Source organism: Dermochelys coriacea, chromosome 25 (genome assembly GCF_009764565.3).
Source record: "Dermochelys coriacea isolate rDerCor1 chromosome 25, rDerCor1.pri.v4, whole genome shotgun sequence".
NCBI lineage: Eukaryota > Metazoa > Chordata > Testudines > Dermochelyidae > Dermochelys > Dermochelys coriacea.
The window spans coordinates 15931057-15947233 of NC_050092.1; the positions used below are offsets into that span (position 1 = coordinate 15931057).

Consider the following 16177-nt stretch of genomic DNA (forward strand, 5'->3'; position numbering starts at 1 on the left):
AATAGCCATGTCATGGAATCATAGGTGACAGGGTTAACTGAGATTCCTCACAAAATGTAATCCATTCCCTGTACCTATCAGCAAGAGCCCTATGTTATTTGCCTTTAGGGACTGGGCCAGAATTATTTCACTTGGTAGTTTGCTGTGCTCTCTGCTTGCCCTCAAAGTTAGAGCATTTTCTAATAGCCGAGCTCAGTTTCTCATTTTTAATAATATTCAGTTTTAATTTACAACCTTTCAAGTGTTTGGGCTTCAAACTCGGCATATTAATTTACCTCCACAGAGGAAATTCCACAAGGCTTTAAACCTTCCTGTGCTCTCTGGGATCCCTGCCAAGTAGCAGGTTCTAATGGAGAAAGCCCTTGTCCTGCTTTAAGAAGGCCTTTGCGCCTTACTGAGCAAGAAAACTTTCTTTTGCCACTAAAATCCATCCATCAAAGAGCAAAATCATAGAACCTATTATCACTTGCAGTTCCCAGCTCCTTCCCTTAATCCTCAGTGCTGTGCTGGGCTTCTTGGTAAAATTTCTACCTTACCACATCAGAGTTCTTAAAAACACAGATGAACTCTAGAGAGATGAAGTGTTTCGTTTTTGCACCTCTCCAGACTGTAAAAAGGGATGCATAGAAAATGTAAGAACTAGCATTCATAAGAGCAAGCAAGATGTGAAATGGTTTGGGAGAGAGGTCTAACAAGCAAAGAAAAATTAATGTAAGAGTAACAGCCAAGGAAAGTGTAAGAAGAGTGACATACAGAAACTTACCAGTAGTTACCAGCAAAATGAATCTGAATTGATTGTTTCCAACATGAATACAATCTGATGATGAAGAAATACTTTTCAGCAGTAAATTGTATCTGAGGCTTATGTAGGGAAGATCTCACTATAAAGGAAAAGTCAAATTTAATGCAGCAGCTATTGCTGGTCTGAGAAGAACATCTTTGTCTTTGGTTTTTGGGTGTGAAAAGGCTTCACCTGCCTCCTGCAAGCTATAGAACTACTGAAGAATTCTGAAGGCAGTGACTTTTTGTTGCATTATCAGTGAAAATGTGTATTGATTTAGCTGTCTGGATGCACAGATTACAAGCCAATTCCTACCACCAGCTTGCCTTAGTCTCTTGTCTGTGTCTGCACTCAGAGTTGATCTTGGTGGGTAGAATGGCTTCAGCAGCAGTTGAAGAGATATTTGTAAACCTCCTTGCCAACTCTGTGACCCCACTTGTCATGGTAATGACTTTTTTCAGCAGAGTACCTTTTAGCCCAAATAGGCCAGTTTAAACAGAGCTTGAATGCAGCACTTGTATCTGATGTGAACTTAGGCCTGGTCTACACTACAGTTAGGTTGATGAAAGGCAGCTTACTTTGACTTAACTATATAAGTGTCTACATTAAAATTTTGCTCCCACCGACATAACTACCCTGCTATGCCAACTTAATAACTCCAGCTCCATGAGAGGCATAGAGTCAATGTCACTATATTTAGGTCAATGAAGTGTCAGGCCATATCTACACATACAGCAATGCAGTTGTGCAGCTCTACCGCCAGGATAAAAAAACCCTGCAAGTGGCATAAGCTGTGTCGGCATGCGAAGCTCTCCCACCAACATAGCACTTTGCACATTAGCACTTATGTCAGTGTAACTTATGTCGCTCAGCGGGGTGGATTATTCACACCCCTGAGTGACATAAATTTTGCCTACATAAGTGGTAGTGTAGACCAGGCCTCAGTGTAGACACTGCATTGCTTAAATCGACTGATACTGGCTTTTACAAGCCATCCCACAATGCCCCACGCTGACAGTACAGTGCTTGTGGTGAGGACATGCACCGCCCACGCATGGAGGATAGGTCCATCAATGGCTATTAGCCAGGATGGGCAGGGTTGAAAAACCATGCTCTGAAGTATCCCTAGCCTCTGCTTGCCAGAAGCTGGGAATGGGTGATGGGATGTATCGCTTGATGATAACCTGTTCTGTTCAGTCTCTCTGGCATTAGCCACTGTCGGAAGACAGGATATTGTGCTAGATGGACCATTGGTCTGACCAAGCATGATTGTTATGTTCTTAAGGAGCATAACGTGGGCACGCAAAAGCAATTTAATTACTGTGGTGGCTGTATGCCAATGTAATGTAGGTTGACATAATTTTGTAGTGTAGACATGGCCTTAGCAAGGAGGCTGCAGGAGCTAGGAATTTTTTAGAAGGGAGAAGCAATGTGAGAGGTTGATCTTGTTCTCCTAGAAACTCCACCACTTTCCCTTTTCTTGGTATGTTGCTGTGTGCACTGATTTTATTCCACAGTAGCACCCTCTCAGAAACACCCTTCAGAGCTTGAAGACTCTTTCTTTTCCTCTTTTGCCCATTACTAATATAGAGCACTCCTAAGTTTAAACTAGATGCTCCAACCAATATTAAAGTTTTGGCATTCAGAGACTCAATCACTTGCCAAGGTGACTTTGGGGTAAATGTGGTTACGTCAGCCGCTGTTCTCAGAACATCTGAGTAAAGTATCTGTACTTTACTCTGATTCTTTCATTTTCTTCACTGTTCCCTTTGTCCCTTTAGGGCTCCACAAATGAAATAATGTAAACTTTGATTTATGTATTTGAATATTAATGTGATAACCCCGGATTCTGTTTTTGGTTGCTCCCAGAGTCTCTCTCTTTCACCAAATTGGGTTCTTCCCCTAAGGCTACTGTTGCATTATCTTTCTGTTGAACAAGTGGATTTTATTCTCCTACTTTTGTCCATATATCCTCTAAACACCCAGTCCAAGCGTTTCACTGCTGGAGCATAATTAATTTCTAGGAATTGATTTGTTTTCTATTTTACAAACTCACCCAGCTTTGCTCTCTCTAAAAGGGAAACTTTTGGAGGTTGTGGGGAAGCAGGGGGAGATGGACAGCCACTGATAGGAGGTTATACTGCTGCCTGTATCTGCAGAGGTCAGCAAAGCTACTCAGTCCCTGGAAATGAAAAATTAATCCATTCTCATAAAGATGTCATGCAGCATGGAATGAAAAGTCTATTTATGGGTCAGAGGATTAGCCAGGCTCCAAATGTCTCTCTGTCGTGTAGCCTCTTGCACATGTTTGATACATCTCCATATCAGAAATGGCCATTCTGAAGGATTTAGATCAAGTGGACATTTAAAATCCTTGCCAAAATTACTGTGTATTGGAGTTTCCACATTATTGAGACTCGGCCCAATTTTATTAGCACTGACGGTTCATGATTACAAGGGAAGTAGGTTTGGTGAAAGGTAAATTCCATCCATTATAGCTAAAATGCTAATCCCATCTTTATCTTCAGCGTTTGAAGGACATTCACGTAGGGAGCACTTGTACTTTAAGTTGACTGCTCTAAAAGGATGCATCCTAAAATGGGGTCCCGGTATTTTCTCTTGATCTTCAGTATTTAACTTCACAATAACTGTTAGGTTAAAATGTGCTGTCTGTAAGAAGGGTTCAGGGTTTCAGCTAGGAAGGGTTCAAATAAGTTAAGACCCCGATGACTTAGCTGTTGCATGTTTTAAGAAACTGCTTGCCAAGGTGGTCAATCTTTTTGTTCTCCAAGCTGACTTTTCTCCTCAGGAATTCTTCTCAACTAAAGGGAAGAGAAAGAAAGTCCTAATAAAAGGAAGATATGACTGACAAGTGCCATCCCATATATAGACATGCAAAGAGCCTCGAGCTGGGCACGGAAAAGAGGCTAATAGTAGGAGAAGTTATATTTTGATCACTTGTCTTCAGGAGATGTATGGAGACTTATAAATACTAGCCTGTAATAAGATTTAGTTAAGATCTATTCCACACACACACAGGGTTGGCTCTACCATACACAGCAAAACAAGAGATTGCCTTTGGCAGCAGAATCCACCATACCAGTGTTGGATGATCTGAGTCCTCATTCAGTTTAAACACTTGCTTTTCTAAGGGCATGGCTACACTGGAAACTTTAAAGCCCTGTAGTGGGAGTGCTCTCCCAGCACTCCTGGTAATCCACCTCCACGAGGGGATTAGCTCCGAGTGCTAGGAGCGTGGCTCCCAGTGCTCAGAGCCTGTTTACACTAGTGCTTTAAAGCGCTCTGACTTGCTGCGCTCAGGGGGGTGATTTTTCACACCCCTGAGCCAGCAAGTTAGAGCGCTATAAAATGTAAGTGTAGCCAAGCCCTAAGTTGCTGTACTCCCACAATTCTTTTGTGATTTCCAGGTTACCAACGCCAGTTGACCTATAAGAGACAAGATGGTTCATACAGTGCTTTTGGCGAGAGGGACTCCTCAGGGAGTATGTGGTAAGTAAGTCGCTATTTAAAACAGAGTTAAAAATTCAGTGTTTGCCAAATTGAAAAGGACATCATTGGTAAAAAGGTCAATAAGTTTCCAGCTTGTGTCAGGATGTCGCACATAGCAGAGAGTAAAAATAATATTTAACGGCTAGAAGCCTGCTAATGCTCTACTGCTGATCCCACATTAGATGGGTTTTGAGGATCAGGGACTGTTAAGATGTTAGTTAATGCATGTCCCTTTAAGGTTCAAATGCTGTAGTTTAGGGTCAGATTCTATGCCGTAGAACTGCATAGGCAGTGCATGACCTCAATAAGCACTTCTTACTTGAGAACAGAACCCCACCCAGGCTGTGTTGGGGAGATGGCAGGGCACCTCCTTCAGGGCAGGAGGGAGAGAATGGAGCACATCTTTCAGTGGACTCCAGCTCCACCTGGATGAAACAGAACAGGATGGATTCCCCAGGAAACTGAACTGCAGGGCCTTTCAAGGTACCAGTTGTGTTGAGGCAGTAGATGGAGGGGTTGGGGTGTTCCAGTGTTCTCTAGAACACCCCTCATTCCCCAAGACTCTGCTTTACCTCAGTGTTAGCATTTACTTGACTAAATGCAGCACCTTAAACTGAAAAGTTTTGTTAATTTGCCTGCACTGTCACTCAATTTCTTCAGCTGCTCTGAATTTTCCTTTAGATTGACTTGCTCCATGAACTCATCTGAAGGGGAAGTAGAATTTCTGTGATGATGATGCTTAACTTTTTTAAAGATAATAAACTCTACTTTCATCTCAGAGCTGGCATCTTTTAGTCCCTAGATATAAAATACTGTAACACACCATTACTTAACACTCAAAAAATCCCCTGCCAGGAAGCCTGCCTCCTACCCTCCCATTCCTGCGGGGCTTGTAAAATGAGTGATTCAGTCTCCCAAAACCGGCTGGAGTTCACACTTTTTGCATGTCAGAGGTTTAGAATTCTAAAAGCACTTCTTCTGTCTCTGCTTAGATCCTAACGCTCAACAGAGAGAGACTTTAGCAGTAGTTTGAATTTCCAGTTGTTTTATTATCAGTACTTAAATAAAATAGGGGAAATTACAATATTTTCCCTTTTGTCCATCTAGTATTATATCTGAATTAGTAATTGTACGCATCGTACAATTGTACGCATTTCAAAAGCTTGAGTCAGGGAGCAGCTAAACACCTGTACAAGAGAAATTAATTCCAGCCAATGACAATGTTGAGTCAAATTTTGGCTCTCTCTTTCTATTTATGATATTCTATGGCAGTGAGTTCCACAGGCTTAACTTTTTTTTTATTGGGTTTTTGTTGTTGTTTTTAAATGCTTCTCAGTTTAAAATATGCTGCCTTTGAATTTCATGCAGTGTCCCCTTGTTTCGTGTATTACCCAGAAGGGTAAATAGTGCCCAGTGTATCTTCTCTACACCATTCTTTTTTTGTATATTTCAATAGTGTCTCCTCTTCTAGATTTTTGAAACATACATTTCCCAGAAGCACTATTTCCCAGATTTCCTGTGTTCTTATTCTCAAGAACCTGCTGAATTTGTGTTTTCAGGCTAACAGCCTTTGTTCTCAAGTCCTTTGCGCAGTCTCGTGGGTTTATTTTCATTGATCCCAAGGAATTAACAGCTGCAAAGGACTGGATCATCCAGCACCAGAAGGAAGATGGCTCGTTCCCTGCTATGGGTAGAATATTAAATAAGGACATCCAGGTAAAAACTATAGAGACTTAGAATCATGCAACAAATGCATTTTTAGAATGTTACCAGGATTGGAGGTAGTGTAATCTTATGGTTAATATGATTTTTGTGTTAAAGGGCTATGATCCTATGGGAAAGAAACTAAAGAGGGGTTTCAATAAAGCAGTCTGCTGGGGCTTAGCTGTGTGCCACCCTTTGAGAATCCCACCATGGCACTTTGAAACTGCATCTCAACTATGAAGCTCCATGTCACAGATGTGTCACTGAGCCATGGACCGGGCAGAAAGTTGCAAAGGGGAATTAGGTTTCAGAACTATAGGCTCACCAAGTACAAATGTGAAAGGGTCCTATGGCCTTAGCCTTTCTCATGGTTCCAACTTATTCCCTGCTTCGCTTCCAAAGTCCTTCCACGCAGTGTGCTGCTGTTCAATTTTCACCCAGTTGTTTTATGTTTATCGCACTCCAGGGTGGAATCCATGGCAAGATCTCACTGACAGCATATGTAGTTGCAGCTCTGTTGGAGACAGGCATCACCTTTGAGGTAAAGGACTGAACAGCAGCCATTAAAATAGCTAAGAGATTATTTCTTGTGCTGGGTTTTGAAAATTTCCTTTTTGTTGCTTGGCTTTGCCTTTTTTTGACCTGCAGAGACTTTGTCAGCTGGTTCTGGAGGTGACAGTCAGACACCAGAGGCTGTGGTGGAGTCTTCCTGACTTATCTAGAGTGGAATGTCTCAAAAGAATCTTTTCTAAAGTTAGCAATGGAGATTCCTGCAACCTCGGGTTGTCAGCTTGTGGCTTTTTCCAGAGGAGCAGAGCTGCTCTCTCTAAATCCCCTCCAGCAGCAGGCAGTTGTTTCCACATAAGCTGCTGAGCAGCTCAGAAAGGCAGTGAACATAATAAATATGGATCTGTCTCTGTGCTCCCCTTTGTCCTGATCCTAATAGGTGGGTTTGCTGCAGCCCCTGCCAGATAGCCACATTCATAAATTCCACAGCCTGTGATTCCTCAATTAGGGTATTTAAAATGATCAAATGTCTTAGAGAAGAGTCACTTTCCTGTGATGTAGTGGAATGTAAACTCTGCAGCAAAATGTTCACCTTTGCTGTAATGCAATTTCCTGGCGCTTAATACAATGCATGTGTGTGCAGAGCCACTGCTTTCTATCACTCTAGAAGGGTAGGAGGCAGACAGATCTCAGTGAATAGAAGATATCTTGGATTACCTATTACATTAATCCTGAATCCCCTGTACTATGTTACCTTTGTTAAATCCAGTAGAGGAAGCTGATTTACTATCTGAAGAGTTTCAGAGTAGCAGCCGTGTTAGTCTGTATTCGCAAAAAGAAAAGGAGTACTTGTGGCACCTTAGAGACTAACAAATTTATTAGAGCATAAGCTTTCGTGAGCTAATGCATCCGATGAAGTGAGCTGTAGCTCACGAAAGCTTATGCTCTAATAAATTTGTTAGTCTCTAAGGTGCCACAAGTACTCCTTTTCTTTTATCTGAAGAGTGTTCATTTGGATGTGTGAATGAGTTAATGGTCCTAAGTCCAATTTCTGTTGGATAAATAGCTGTGTCCCAAAAACCATGGCCACAATTGCCTCAATAGCTGCTGATTCTGGTAGATAGGCTGAAAATTGAATGCCCCTTGGAGACTGAACTCTCCTCTCACCTCCAAGAATAGGCATTTTCAGGGCAGCGTAAAGCATCATATTATTATTTATTTGTATTACAGTAGTGCCTACAACTGTAGGCACTACTGTAACAAAAAACACCTGCCCTCAAAAGTTTACTGTCTAAGTAGACAAGGCAGAAAGGGAAGTAAAGACACAGAGAGGGGAAGTGACATGCCCAGTGTTGTACAGCAGGTCAGTGGCAGAGCCTCCTAACACTGACTCTTAATCCAGTGCCCTACCCACTAAACCATATGATGACCCCAAGTTTTTAGAGCTGTTGCCTGTGCTTAACTTGTGTAGATAAATGGTAGATTTCACTGTCCATTTCTGTCAAGCTGTTCCTACATTAGTAAAAAGAAAAAGAAATATATCCCAGCCTCCTCGTTCCAGCAGAGAGGACAAGCTCTTACTGTTAATTAACTATGGAAGCCTTCTGCCATATCACTCCCCAATGTGAACTGGGTCCCATTTGATTAATTTAGGTCTTGTATGAGCAAGGCTCTAAAGATTCATTTTATATATAATATACAAAATGTGGGGTTAGTGCAGGGGTGACCAGACTTTCCCAAACTGAGCCCCACATGGCCAACTTGCTAGGAGCTACAGAATTACAAAAATGGTACAGATTGTCCCTTATGTTGAGGTGCATGCAATGTGCTAGTAACCCACTGATGAGGTGGGGCTTGAGGTCTGCACTGTAGAATTCTGCAGGCTATACTCTGGCCACCCAGACTTCAAATATTGGACAAAGTGAGTTCCCCAAACCCTTCTGGAATCTCTGTAGATAGCATGTTGGAGCCTGCTACTGATGTCACACACTCTGGACCCTGTTTGTGATCACACATTGCACACACTCAAAACTGCTGAGCCTAGCATTCCCTGTGGGGAGGGAATGACAATAAATATGTTATGAATCTGATACACTGTGTCTCTGTAGAGAGAAAGGTCTGTTCAGTGTGTCTCTTTGGTGTCGCCTACTCAGACACGTTGATTTCCTGTTCAGACATAAAGCACCGTTTTTAAGGGGATTTTTAAGTGCCCAGAGGAGCCATGAGGATCTTTTCAGAAAACCTTTGTGATTGATGTGCTCAGCGTGCTGTAGGCCTGTGCCTTGCAAAGCTCTCAGAATAAGGGCCCCAGCCTGCAATGTGCTGAGCACCCTTAATTCCAGTTAGACTCAGTGGGAATTGAGGGCACTCAGCTCTGTGCAGGATCTGATCCTGAAAGTGCTAAAGTAGCGGTTCTCAAACTTTTGTATTGGTGACCCCTTTCACACAGCAAGCCTCTGAGTTCGACCCCTGCACACACTTATAAATTAAAAACACTTTTTTATATTTAACACTATTATAAATGCTGGAGTCGAAGCGGGGTTTGCGGTGGAGGCTGACAGCTTGTGACCCCCCCCCCCGGTAATAACCTCACGACCCCCTCAGGGGTCCTGACCCCCAGTTTGAGAACCCCTGTGCTAAAGGAGTAAGTCACCACCCCCTCTGCTGCAGCTCCCCTTTATGGGAAAGATAGGGCAGGGAGGGATGTTCTCTCTAGGCCATTTCTAAGTCAAATAGCCCCAGAAGTCCCAGTTCATTACAATCTGGTGGTTTCCCTAGGGGAGATCTGCAAGTGTTACTAATGATCTGAGCTAGGAAATGAGGAAGGAAGAAGGTAAGTGTGACAGGGCAATCAAAGGAAACCCAATTACATCAAATCCAATTAATTATTTCTATAAATTTTTAGAGCTTTGTTCCTGCATGGTGAGGTCATCGGGGGAGTTAATAAAACATGTCTGCTGACTGTGGTGACCTTGGGAATCTTGGCCTTTATTATCCTTTGGTATCTGCTAGATGCTCTGGCGTGTAAGGGACCCAATCAAATGTAAAGCAGAGACTTCACTGATACTAAATATCTTTGCTGTCCATGCTGAGTCCTACAAGGGAATGAAGCCTCTTCAGCATTAGGGGAACAAATATGTCTCAGCAACATTAATATCTGGATCCCACTCCCCCCAATTTAGGAAGAAAAAGCAGCAGTTGCCAAAGCAAAACACTTCTTGGAGTCCAACTTGTATTCTGCAGAAGATCCCTACACCACAGCCCTGACTGCATATGCCCTGACTCTTCTGCACAGTCCCTCTGCTGCAGTGATGTTGCGGAAAATGAACAGCATGGCCATTATGCAAGGTACTGTGCACCTGAGGGCCAAATTGGCATGCCCCTCAAATAACTTCCGCTCTGAGGCTTCTCAGACAATGTACTCAGTACAGGCCTCCCCAGGGCACTTGTGGAAACAAGCTAACAGCATCTGCCAGCTAGAACAAGTGATCTCAGTTATCAGCCTGGGGAGGATATATCCTCTGAGATGAGGGCTTCTTCATAACATGAATCAACCTTTTATAACATAATTCTCCTGATTCTCAGGATACAGGGCAGAGTCCTTCAGCTACAGGCATTGGTTTGACTCCACCTTCCCTAGCTTCTAGCAGTATTGGTATGAGTGGCCTCTGCTGTGAGCAGTGTAAGTGCAACAGAGACTTTGCAGTGCCACTGTGTGACATTTAGCATCCTTCTCTGATGCCACAATACTTGATCAGTGATGCAAGATCTGATTCCGCAGATGGCTTCTCGGAATGCAAAATTCAGCAGCCTGTCAGCATTAATCTTCTCTTTCCTTCTGCCCCTAGCCAAAATAAATGCCTCTTTACAAATTGTTGTTAAGCACCAACAATGTAGTTAGCACTGTACGTAATCCAAAGGAATTCATAGTCCCTGCCCCAAGAAGCTTACTTGGTAAATGGAATGACAATGCAGTATAGGTCGTGGTTCAGTTTTAGACCAAATATGTGACAGCAGAGTTTGATTCTCCCCATGTCTAGGGAATAGCTTTAACTTCTTTATTGCTTTATCATTCTAGATGGCTTTACACACTGGAGCTTAATGGGGACTCTGGTTACTGATGAAGATACATTCATGGGATTTAACGATGGGCTTTCTCAATCAGGTACCCCTGTTTGTGGTTATTTATGATACCCCTGTTGGGGGAAAGACTGGGATTATTCTCTTTTGTTTTATATAATGCCTGCAGTGTGCTAACTGCTTTTCAGGTAGGTAAGCAGGGAAGGTCGCTGCTCTGAGGAGTTCACATATGAAGGCAAAGGAAAGGGATTGGGATGCAACAAAAGTCCAGTGATTGAGTGGGGCAACATTCACACATCTTGTTAGTTGCATGTTTTTTATAATGCACTCTAATTTCCCTTTCACCCTCCTTATGTCTGTCTTGTTAACAATTCAAAAAAGGAGCAGGAGTCAAGAGCAGGAGAAGGCAGTGGCCAGACATTAAGAGAACTAGGAGGTAGAGAGCTGGGTGTGGTCCATGCATTGCTGGCATTTCAGCCCATGTTGTCTCACAGGCTCTCCATAAAGCTTCATAGGAGATGGTGAATAAAATGGAGAACTTTGAGCCTTATGGGACTCCTCAGGGGAGGAGTCATTTGCCATGGGAAATTAGAAGTCAAATATACTTAATTTTACAGTAACAGCTATTTGGTCTGGGATTTTCAAAGGACCCTTAGAGTGAGGTGCTGTTTCCATTGACAGTCAATGAGAGTAGGCCATCTAACTCCCTTAGTCTCCTTTGAATATGCCAGCACTAATAATTAACTATTTAAAACCCCAGGATCCACTGTCAAGATGAAAAGGTGTAAAAATTAATGAAATAATTGTTGGGCCAGGTCAAAAAAGACCATGACTCTGCACAAAAAGTCCGATGACAGAGATGCAGAGTCAGCCATGCAGCTTGGGTGGCATGTAGGGGAAAAGAGAGCCAGAGTAAATTTATGGGGGGGCTAAAAGTCAAGCAGAAGGAGCTGTGATCTGATGTGCCAGAGGAAAGATTAGATTGGAAGCTGACACATGAGGCCCATTTTGGAAAATGTCCGATGTAATTTGGATACAGACATTTTTCACTGCTTCATTTGTCTCTTTCTGCCTTGGACTCTCTAAACCCTAAAGATTTTTTTAGCTTGTGAAACTACAGAGAGGTGATACCTAGCTCAGCCCAGATTCCCTACTCCAGATGTGGTTTTGATTGTTTTCTCTTTCAGTTGTATCTGCAGAGGTGGAAATGACAGCCTATGCACTGCTGACATACACACTCCTGGGAGATGTGGCCTCTGCACTTCCAGTGGTTAAATGGCTGTCGCAGCAGAGAAATGCACTTGGAGGATTCTCATCCACTCAGGTGAATTCCTGGCAGCTTGTGTAATTTCATCACAGAAATAAATGCCAATGCAAACTGACTGACTAGGGACTAATCTGGGTTTGGTTTCATTCTGGAATCTAGGAGTCATGCTAAATCCTGGTGCAGAGAACACCGCACAGTGCTCTTTATCACACCTTTTGGGTGTGAGCAGCAAGGAGTGAACTTGAGTTTCTCTCTCACTTTCTCTGAGACTTCTGAGGGAGGAAGAGGTGCGGAGAGAGGGGAATGAAGCGATTCCATTTACTGTTTAAGCAAGTGCAGAGGAAACCTGAGCTATCAGATGCTAATGAGTGTACAGCACGTTGCTAGTTCATAAGGTTGATGCTCCTTGGTTCTTCACTAACTGTCTTTTCCCCCAATCCCATAGGATACATGTGTAGCTCTGCAGGCTCTGGCTGAATATGCCATTCTTTCTTATGTTGGCGGAGTCAACCTTACCATTTCCCTGGCTTCCACTAATTTAGACTATCAAGAGACTTTTGAGCTTAACAAGATGAATAAGAAGGTTCTCCAGACTGCAGTGGTAAGTGGGTGCCTGAAAAGATACAACTTCCTCTGCTTTAATGTTACCAGTTTCCAAAACTGACCGACCTGAATTTGGGTTCTGTGTTGTAACTCAGATTATTTCAGGGTGGGGGGAAATGGGCTGGATATTTTGCCCAACCTCTGATGGGAGAGACAGCAAATACTCAGTTATGAGAACATCCTTCATTATAATGGGTGCCTGGTGTTTGGTTTGGGATCCTTAACACTGGCTGCTTGCATTAAATATAGGGAATGAGGAAGAATCTGCCATTTTTGTTCTGCTTTTATATGGTTCCATGTAAACTGGAATGCTCTGTCACATAAAGAGTAAAACCAAGGCTGATATGTCTTAACTGTGGATTCTCCCATGTTTGTCCCTAGATCCCCAGCATTCCCACTGGGCTGTTTGTAAGTGCCAAGGGCGAAGGCTGCTGTCTGATGCAGGTAATGGGGCTTCCGGGCTGTGTAAAGGAGCTGAGAAGATTACATTTAATCAGAAAAGACAGTCTATTAAACATTCATTTCTTTCCAACCTCTTCCCCCAGTGATGAATTGGCATGACTAGCCAACAAATAATCCTCTCTAAGCCTTTGCTTTGTCTCTTTCTAATGTCTCAAGGAGGGTGATACATTAGGGTGTGACTAGAAGTGACTGGGGTGACATTTAAAAGTGAATATTTAGGCTGAATGTCAGGAAATGCATCCTGATAGGGACATGTCAAGCTGTGGGATAGTTTTATAAGAACATAAGAACAGCCATACTAGCCAGATCCATCTAGCCCAGAGGTGGGGAAACTACGGCCTGCGGGCCACATTCGGCCTGCGGGACCGTCCTGCCCGGCTCCTGAGCTCCCCGCCAGGGAGGCGAGATCTCAGCCCCTCCTCCACTTCCCCCCCACCCCCATAGCTACGCCGCCACGCAGGCAGCACTCTGGGTGGCGGGTCTGCGCGCTCATGCGTGTCTGGCTCCGGCCAGGTGGTGCAGCTCCAGACATGCTGCTCTGAGCGGCATGGTAAGGGGGCCGGGGGGGTTCGATATGGGGCAGGGGATCCCAGGGGACGGGGGCAGTTGGGGGGGGATGGTCAGGGAACGGGAAACAGGGGCAGTTGGATAGGGCAGAGGTTCGGGGGTGGCAGGGGATGGGGAATAGGGGAGGTTGGATAGGGGATGGAGTCCCAGGAGGGGGCGGTCAGGGGACAAGGAGCGAGGGGGGGTTGGATGGATGGGTGGTTCTGAGGGGGGCAGTCAGGGGGCAGGAAGTGGGACGGAGCGGATAGGGGGCAGGGGCCAGGCTGTTTTGGGGAGGCACAGCCTTCCCTACCCTGCCCTCCATACAGTTTCGCACCCCGATGTGGCTCTTGGGCCAGAAAGTTTGCCCACCCCTGATCTAGCCAGTATCCTGTCTTCTGAGAGTGGCCAATACCAGGTGCCCCAGAGGGAATGAATAGAATAGGGAATCATCAAGTAATTCGCTGTCGCCCATTACTAGCTTCTGGCAAACAGAGGCTAGGGACACCATCCCTGCCCATTCTGGCTAATAGCCATTGATGGACCTATCCTCCATGAATTTATCTAGTTCTTTTCTGAACCCTGTTATAGTCTTGGCCTTCACAACATCCTCTGGCAAAGAGTTCCACAGGCTGACTGCGCATTGTGTGAAAAAATACTTCCTTTTGTTTGTTTTAAACCTGCTGCCTATTAATTTCATTTGGTGACCCTTAGTTCTTGTATTATGAGAAGGAGTAAATAACACTTCCTTATTTACTTTCTCCGTACCAGTTATGAATTTATAGACTTGTATCATATCTCTCCTTATTCGTCTTTTTCCAAGCTGAAAAGTCCCAATCTTATCAATCTCTCCTCATATGGCAGCCATTCCATACCCCTAATCATTTTTGTTGCCATTTTCTGAACCTTTTCCAATTCCAATATAAGAGATAAGAGATTCTTTTTGGTAAACTCTCCCGTCTGTACACATTAGTGTAGGTTTGGTAGTTGAAATGTCATTGTGAGCAGTGGTGTTACTGATGCAGGATGTTACTAGTAAATTGCTCAAGGTTCCCCCCCAAAATGTCTGAGAGTCTGGTCTCTGCTCTCATCTCTCTGAAAGTGTCTGGTGATGCTGCAGGGTAAACAATGCTTTTATTGCTTCATAGTCAATGGCACTAAAACCAGACCTGATTTCCCTCCCGCACCCCGTTTGCTGCAGATTGATGTCACTTACAATGTGCCTGACCCTGTTGCTAAACCAGCTTTCCAGCTTCTGGTTAACCTGAAAGAGCCCAAATCAGAGTGTCATCAGCAAACTCAGCACCTCCTACGGCCCCTCTCTCCAGATGAGAATCGCTCAGAAGCCTCCCACAGAGATCGGGCACTGGTGGATGATGATGACCCAGCTTCTGATCAAGATCACCAGGAATACAAAGTGATCCTGGAGACGTGTACTAGGTAGTGAAATCCCTTTATTTCCTTCAACATGGCTCTCTGTGCAGGTTGGCTAAGCTTGTTATCAGCAGATCCTTCCACTAGTCCTTCCATTACAAACCACTCCCAGATGTTCTTCCAGTGAGAATTGCATCCCATCCCTACATCTGTGGGGGTTTATAATGTGTTTTTATGGGATACATACTGTTCTTGCTGTGCTGTCCTTGTCTCAGATCAAGTCAGACAGAACAACTCATGTTTTACTTGTCCTAGTAGACTCACTTGATTTGCTCAGGTGTTGAAGCCAGAATACCAGGTAAGATAGTTTGTGTCTGAGGCACTCATTAATAAATATCAAGTGTTAAGAGTTTCAAATAAAGATAGGCAGATATTGTATAAATTGTATTGTATAAATAAAGATATTGATATTCCATCAATAATTTACACTGATTCAGTAGGACACATGATTAAGACATTTTTAATCTGATTTTTTTTTTTATTTTTTGCCTTTTCTCTCACTCTACCTCTTGATACTGATGTGTTTTCTTATTTAAACTACTTTACTTCTTATAGTGTGCACATTGGTTTGTTCTTGTAGTATGCCTATGAAAGCTGGGCTGTGCATACCTCCTTAATATTATATGGTTACCCATGAGTGCTTGGTTGCTGGCTTTGGTATTTTTAGTTTTGAAGCACTTTTTGAGAGGAGGAAAAACATACACAAAGAATTTACCAATTGTTATATAGAAAGGAGGTGACATTTGGAGACTACTGGCTCTGATTAAGCCTTTATAAATTTATTATTGTCTCTTAGAAAACCTGAAGAAAACAGACTAAACCATCTCATTACATCAGGTGCAAAAGAAAAAGTTCCAGAACATTTTCCAAGGCTATATTAATGAAAGATTCCTTAGAAACCTAAAGGAGTTAGGTAATCCCAGTTAGGTAGTTCTGCATGAAACATGGCCATGATTCTATAAATATTATTGACTTGACTCTAATTTAATGTTTATTTGAGTTGCTCAGGCTAGTCTGTTCAGTTTTGGATACAGAAACTCTAACAAAGGATGCTGGTTGCCATGGTATCGGTTTGGAATCTGATTGCTGGTATGGCTCTCTGGTCACTATAGTAACAGTGCAGTCTGTGAGATTATTTGGTTGACATGGTTCCCCAGAGCCGACTATTTATCTGCTTGTTTCTTATTAAAGAATGTTAAAAATTAGTTAGAAAAAATGTCTGGAGTGATACCAACACACACTGATTTTCATCCCTAGCACTCAAAATGCTTTGTAAAGGCTGT

General features: G+C 43.3%; 1 protein-coding gene across 2 annotated transcripts in view; it reads left to right on the forward strand.

Moving 5' to 3' along the window:
- Positions 1-16177, forward strand: part of CPAMD8 (C3 and PZP like alpha-2-macroglobulin domain containing 8) — a 97184-nt gene that overhangs the window by 45644 nt on the left and 35363 nt on the right. For both annotated transcript variants that reach the window (XM_038383664.2, XM_043502818.1), the window contains exons 27-35: positions 4210-4291; positions 5851-6007; positions 6462-6536; positions 9685-9850; positions 10581-10667; positions 11770-11906; positions 12295-12450; positions 12834-12896; positions 14662-14900. In XM_038383664.2, coding sequence (XP_038239592.1) covers positions 4210-4291; positions 5851-6007; positions 6462-6536; positions 9685-9850; positions 10581-10667; positions 11770-11906; positions 12295-12450; positions 12834-12896; positions 14662-14900 — 1162 coding nt within the window. The remainder of the gene's footprint in view (positions 1-4209; positions 4292-5850; positions 6008-6461; positions 6537-9684; positions 9851-10580; positions 10668-11769; positions 11907-12294; positions 12451-12833; positions 12897-14661; positions 14901-16177) is intronic.